At 38.4% G+C, this 7027-nt stretch overlaps 1 protein-coding gene across 2 annotated transcripts; it reads right to left on the bottom strand.

Annotated features, from left to right (window-relative positions):
* Window positions 1-1751: 1751 nt before the first annotated feature.
* On the bottom strand, window positions 1752-4679 carry LOC122651272. Of its 2 annotated transcripts, none has more exons than XM_043844596.1 (2): window positions 4469-4679; window positions 1752-3926 (listed from the first exon to the last, which is right to left on the bottom strand). In XM_043844596.1, the coding sequence occupies exon 2, from the start codon at window positions 3894-3896 to the stop codon at window positions 2394-2396; it is 1503 nt and encodes a 500-aa protein (XP_043700531.1). In that variant the 5' UTR covers window positions 3897-3926; window positions 4469-4679; the 3' UTR covers window positions 1752-2393. The 2 variants fall into 2 exon arrangements, with proteins under 2 accessions (XP_043700531.1, XP_043700530.1); XM_043844595.1 differs by having other exon boundaries at window positions 1752-3985; window positions 4469-4678.
* Between the last annotated feature and the right edge of the window lie 2348 nt (window positions 4680-7027).

Genomic DNA, 7027 nt, shown 5'->3' on the forward strand with positions numbered 1-7027 from the left:
CACATGATTACAATGCTTCTTTTTCTCTACCTTCTTAACCTCCTTAATATCATTAGCTAAACATACCACCCGGACTAATGTACCTTGTGTTTTTAAACACTGTGTGAATTTACCATCTTCTTAATATATAATTTTCTCTTTTTCACCACGAAAAAAAAAAAAAAAACCACTTCTTTTTTTCTTCAAAACTGATTTCCCTTCATTTGTTCATAGGGGAAGGAGGGGTGGGATTGTTGGGAGATGGGACCCACATATTGGTAGGCCCCATTTGTTTAGAGGGGACTTAGGTGGGGTGGGAGAATTGGGGTGGGAAATACTGATGTGGCACTTCAAAAGCCCACCCTGATCTTGTTTGGTTAATTTGGGATGGTAAACTTGGAAAAGCTCAGGGGACATCCTCGATTGCTTTGTCTGCTGATATGGCACTTCAAAATCTCATCCCTTTACTACCCAAAGCCCCAACAAATTGGTGGTGCATTAGTTACTGTTCATGGAAAAAGTAACTCTATCTCAACCATGGTTCGTATTCTCGAAATGGATCAGTATCAATCGAAGCCAATCCCGAGATTAGACTGATATGGCAAAGTTTGACTAGATCGACCAACTCGGTTGGGTCGATCAATCCTTGACCGATTTGACTGAAGTTTTTTTGGATTTTTTTCAAAATTTTTAAGTTTTTTTATTTTTCATATTATCTTTAACCGATACTGATCGGTACCAACCGATATTGACCGATCCAATCCGATCCCAAGATCACAAAACCCACCAACACTGGCATGACCTAATCCATAAAAAATGATTTGAGGGTTTTTTGACCGATCTGATCCCTATCCTGAAAGGTTTCGCCCATGACCGATACCAAGTCCGACACCTGAATTTTGAACCTTTACCTCAACATTTCCTCCCCAATAAAACCCCACCAATATGTGGGTCCCTTCTTCCCAATAATCCCTCCCCAACTTCTCCTCTAAACAAATAAGGCCTTAGGGATTTGTTGGGGGTGGAAATGCCGAGGTAAAATTACTTTTCCCATGAATAGGGATAATAAAAAAAATAGAGGTACGATTTTGAAGTACCACATCAACATTTTCTCACCCCATCTAAGTCCTCTCTTAACTAACAAACAGGGCAGAGCCTCTATTTGCTCATTATTACTAGAAATAAAATAAAGGACTATCACAATTCCCACGTAATGGTTGAAGGAAACAAATGATCTTATGAAAGTAATCTAGGATTATGAGAGTTCGGTGGTAAGAATGGAGCTCTACCTAATTCCCAAATAAAAAAACAGGCGTACCCAATGCACAAGGCTTCCGTCACTGCGGGGTCTGGGGAGGGTAATAATATACGCAGTCTTACCCCAGCTTTCACAGAGAGTCTGTTTCCAAACTCGAACCTATGACCATTTGATCACAATAGAGCAACCTTTTACCGTTGCAACTAATTCCCAAATAAACTTATCCAAAAATCTTGCATCACAAGATCAACTTTGGAGTCAAAGGGATTGAGCCCTTCCCATGCAAGCAAGAACAGCTGACCCACCAACTAAACCATAGTTCCTACAAGATGTCGCACTTCATTTTATTGGGATCACAAAGATCTGTCCATAGCGAGGGCAAACAGTGCCACCCATCTAGTTCGAGCAACCTCCATTATAAGAAATTGTTCAAATCTGTATACGAATTGAAATTTAAACACATCTGTATCCACATTGAATTTCAATCCATTAACATCCCTACAAAGATTAACCATTAATAGACTTGACTCTGCTGCTGAACAAGTAATGAAATATGTCCAGTTCCAACAGCAAACAAAAACTTGACATATACATCCATACTGCAAAGAGTAACAACATAGCTACAGACACCATAAGGATAAAAAACAACCTACCAAGAACACAATTACTCATACTCAGGATCAAGTATACTACATTGAGAACAATACTACTGGACCCAAGCCCTACAACAACACAAATCCATGAAAATTTCCAATTAATGTATATAGAATGGCTCTCCATCAGGGTACCTAGAGGGTCAAGTGTGACAGGAAATTTTTTTCTGTCAACCATACACCCAAGGTCTGCAAAAGACTAGATACAAGAAAATAGGACAGAGTATCCATTTGATTCCAAAGTTAACATCAAAAGATTTCAAGGTTGCAGAATCCTTACCATTAACTTTGGGAAATAATTTGCAGCTCAGGAGAAATTCCAATAAGAAGCTAACCAGATGCATAACAGCAAAGACCAGAGCAATTAGTGGCAGCCAGAAAGCAGGAGTGCCATATGCTTAGTAAGGATGTATTTCATAGATTTCGTTTTATGATACAGAGTTAGTGAACAATAAAACGCTGAGCATAGCAACCACCCTTACATTTTCAATTCAATGCCTTTTTCAAGTCAACAGCAGCTCATTGGTTCCAAGATGTGGGCGAAGGCACACACGGACCTCATGTTCTTCTGGACCCACACGATGTTTGGGCACCATAATCTCCAACACTGTCCCAGTCTCATCATAGTATGCTTCTAGCTTGGCATCTTCTGGAATTCGGGTTGCAAGTGGAATTTCCCTTATGAATTCCCCTGGAGGACAGTGTTCAGGTGATGGATCAGTGAGCTTGAATGTCCTATCATGCCTCTTGATGAATGGCATGCGGGCTGTACTAACACAGGATATCTTTACAATTCCATGAGTGAGAGTATTCCTCCAAGAAACTTTCACCCTCTGAAGATCTGCAAAAGGCACACTAACAATAATCAAGTATCCTTCACTATCCTCATAAATAGTTTTTGCAGCTGTGACGGGTCCATATATGTTCCTCATTACACCACTGAATTCGTTCAACCAGGGAGGCTCAATCGGGTGGACCTCCAAATCAGTAACTCGATCGGAATGTGAATTCATAGGCAAACAACAATCATCATCATTCCCATGTGGGAAGAAGTCCTTCCTCCGTTTGTTGGAAGGTGAAAGGTCCATACCATCCCCATTGACATGGTTAGAAGGTTGGGTTGACAAATTCAGGCCAGACCCATTGAGCAATCTCTTTGGATGGGGTTGCGGGTTACTTTTTAGTGGAGGGGGCCTCTCAAGCTCAAACTCGGTGTTTGGAAGGCTCCGCCATGTACCAAAGTCACTAGCTTCTAGTGGAATGGTGAAGTTCAAGTCCCGCCCAGTAAGTTCTATCCACCTTTTCCGCTCTTCCTCGTCAAGACACATAAGATTGGGTGCCCGAACAACCTCGATACCATGCACGCACTGAGGATTAGATAGGCCTCTGTAATGCTTCCTCTGCATTCTGTGAGATCGAACAAAACCCTTATCCACACTGAATGGGAAAGGACGCTCCCCTTGGCGAGAGTGCCCATTCATATAACTCCTAAGCTGCATCTTACCCAATGCATTCTCAGGCCTTTCCTTGAAAACCCACATGTACATGTTCTCCATATCATGCTGAACCAGAAAAACATCAAGCTGGAGATCCGATTTGTCGAACCCAGAAACACCATTGCTGTCACGGGAGATCTTCACCTTGGTTTTATCATTCAAAACAGGCTTGAAGTAGAAGCTGAAGAAAAACCAGGCACCCCAGATGCTGTCTACCCGCTTGGCACATTTCCGGCCTATCTTGGGGAGATTGAGGAGGGTCTCCGTTTCATAGATCTGAGATCCAAGCCCAACATCTAAGATATCACAAGTATCAGGATTCCACGATTGTGGCGGTGGGCTACGTTCTGCAGACAATGGCAGATTGATATCGGGCGGTCGGGAAAGGATGATCTGCCTATTCAGCTCTCGATCCAATTCATCATGCGAGTTGGCGCTTGAATCCATGGATAAGAGGGTGGATGGATGATGATTCTCCATAGATAGCGTTGTGAGAAGCGCTTCCCCCATTTTCCCTTATCTCCTTCAGGGTTTTTCTTGCTGGTGGGTGTGGAATTTTTCAAATACCACCAAAGTCAACAGAAGCACCTCATAAAGATCTTCATAAATCAATCCCACAAAAGACCCACCAAACAAAACCCTAGATTCATCCATCAACTACAACATCCCCAGACATGAGTATTGAAAAATTTTAAATAAAAAAAAGTGGCAGAAGATTCAGAAGCTCTACCTCAGAAAACAAGAACCCTATAATAAACATCAAAATGAGGCAAACTCAGCCTTTACAAAGATTAAATCTTTTCGATCTCTACCCCAAACAGAAAGAGACCCATCGTAAACCTTTAAAGATAAAAAGAAATTAAAGATTTCAGATGTCCAAACGTAACCTAACCCCTTGAATCTTCTGAAACCCTCCAAAAACAGGAGGAAAATACGGTATCAGAACGATCAATTCCATGAGGAAGAAATCTCAACAGTCGAAGAATAAGGAAACATTCCTAGAAATCCAACAACCCTAACCCTGAACCTAAAAGAAGAGAACCCAGATGATAAAAACTCGAAGGGGATCTTTGGAAGATTACCTTTTATGATAAGCTTTGAATCCACGAAACCATAGTCGTGCGTATGCGATCCTCATCTTCTTCCAACAATGTCGTTCCGTCAAAAGAAGCAGAAAGAGAAAGTACCAAGTGAGAAGGAGAGAAAGTGATAACGGACTCTGTTTATTGATAAACGGATTTCTTCGGAAGTCACCTGCACCGGTTAGCACCGCCGTCTGAAAAACACCGTCACTGTTACTTAACGGTAACGGTGAATCCCTATAATAGAAGTCAAAAGAAACGTCAAACAAATAAGGGGACTCCATATTTCCTCCTTCCACACCGTGCTGGTGGATCTTATCACCAAAACTACACCAACGCGGAAACTCCCTTCTCTCTCTCTCTCTTGAAAAGAGAGTTTGCTTTTCATATGTAATGTTGGCTTGTTAAGTATAACATGTAATGTGTATGGGGCCCACCACCATAAATTATATCTTTTGATTTGTGGGTTTTTTTGTATTGGGAATCTATTTTTATTATATATTCTTTCTTTTATTTTTAAATTGGAATAATTGAAGATCTAGAGCTAAACAATTCAAATGGGATAAGTTTAATTGATTAATTTAATTTATAACTTATAAAGAAACAAAAGAAGGATTTATTTAAGTATAAAGTGTGTATGTAATCTATGTTTTACTAGCAAATAAGCCTGTGCTAAGCACGAGTATATGACCAATATTAAAATTGCATTACGAACTAATTTTTTTAACTATTCGTTGCCTCATTAACCTAAGCACATTGTCATAAGAAAACAATTTAGAGAGAAGTAGGCATTTGCTTACACCAAGGGTGTCAAAACCTAAGCCGAATCAAACAGAACCGATTTTTACTGGGTTGGTTTTGAATTGGGGTATTGCAGACCTCAAAACAAACCCGAAATCTGGTGAAAAAATCGGTCCAAATCTATAACCAAACCGATATAACCCGATACAAACCCAAAACTCATTAAAATCATTTTTTCCCATAATTTTGCATTCATATATATATGTCAAACCAAACCAAAAACGAAAAAATCCGATAATAAAAAAACCGAGGGAGGGGAGCGGGGAACCCGATAAAATTTAATTTTTTTTTTTACACTTTTTCCTTTTATATATGAAAAACTGAGAGTGAACTGATCTTAGATTGATAATGACAATTAATAGAAGCAAGAAACGACCAAGTTGATAGCTATCGATTTTGATTTAGTTTTTATTTTTTGGGAAATCGTACTACACCGATACAAACCGATACCAAACCAACCATTTGACACCCCCTACCAGCAATCATGGTTTAAATAATGAGAGAGGAATATCATTGGCTTGTTAAGTCCATGAAGCTCTCTTCCATTTAAGTAAGTCCTTTCTAAGTTTTATACCTAATTTTCAACATTGAATAGTAAAAAAAATATTTGTTTATGGATTAATAATAGAGTTAATAATTAATATCATACTCATCTTTGAATAATCTTCAACACAAGGAATCTTTTACCCCATATCTCTCACTCTATTAATATATAAGAGAAAATCAAGTTGTCCCCATATGCCCATATGGTGACAAATGCATTGTAACCATAGTTTTTATTCTCACGCGAAAATATCATATTCAGCCGTTGGATATCTATGAAATTTACTAGATTTACCACATGTCAAATTTTAGCTTTAAATTAAACAGTTTCCTTTTTTATATATGTGAATGCATCGCTCGTATTCCCATCCACCATCTTTAATTATAGTATAGATTTTCTAATGATTTGTTTTGCAATGCGGACAACTCTGATTAGACTAAAACCTGACATGTGAAAAGAGAATCATGTATAGTTTTCTTGTTTACAAAATTTCAGCCTCATCTGTCTGATCACGTAGCAGAAATGATATATATGATTGTAAAAATCAAATGTCATTACCAAAGTAGCAATAATTCTAGTGACCATTATAATAAACAAAATGAATCTAGATTCATGTGTGGAGATCATGCATGAAGTTATTGGGCCATTGCTTATATAAAATATATATATATATATATGAAAGGTAGGGAGCAAAAGCAATTGGGGAGTTGTGGGTTTCTTTTTAATGATTCTCAAGTCTCCTCCACCAATGCAAGTGCACAACCATCGCCGCGTCTTTGGGTAATAATGTATAATGGAAATATTAGGTTTTAATTAATTAAAAGCAATTCAAGCCTGTCCTAGATAGAAATGTGTAACAATCTATCTAGTTAGGTAGGGACTGAGGTGTTTTCTATCGGAGGAGGTGAAGAGGAAGTCATGCATATGTCTCTCCTCTTTTATACATGTTTGATATGTACAAATGTTTAATGGTTAATTTTTTATATTTTGTTTTATCTTAGTTTAATGATTTCATAATTAATAAATTATAAGCATTTGCTGGCTATAAAGGATGCTTAAGTTAGCTATTTTGTATCTTAAGTCTGTACTTTTATATTGTTTTATGTAAAGTAAATTGCTTAGAAGCCTACCAACAAAGTAGGAACCAAGTTTGGTGGCATATGCGATCCCATGTGTATCTTATAAGCTTGAAAAGAGGAGACCTAAAATAGAGT

Source organism: Telopea speciosissima, chromosome 2 (assembly GCF_018873765.1).
Source record: "Telopea speciosissima isolate NSW1024214 ecotype Mountain lineage chromosome 2, Tspe_v1, whole genome shotgun sequence".
NCBI lineage: Eukaryota > Viridiplantae > Streptophyta > Magnoliopsida > Proteales > Proteaceae > Telopea > Telopea speciosissima.

Excerpts from the sequence above, each read along its gene's own strand:
- LOC122651272 (XM_043844596.1), bottom strand. The coding sequence starts at position 3,896 with ATGGGGGAAGCGCTTCTCACAACGCTATCTATGGAGAATCATCATCCA.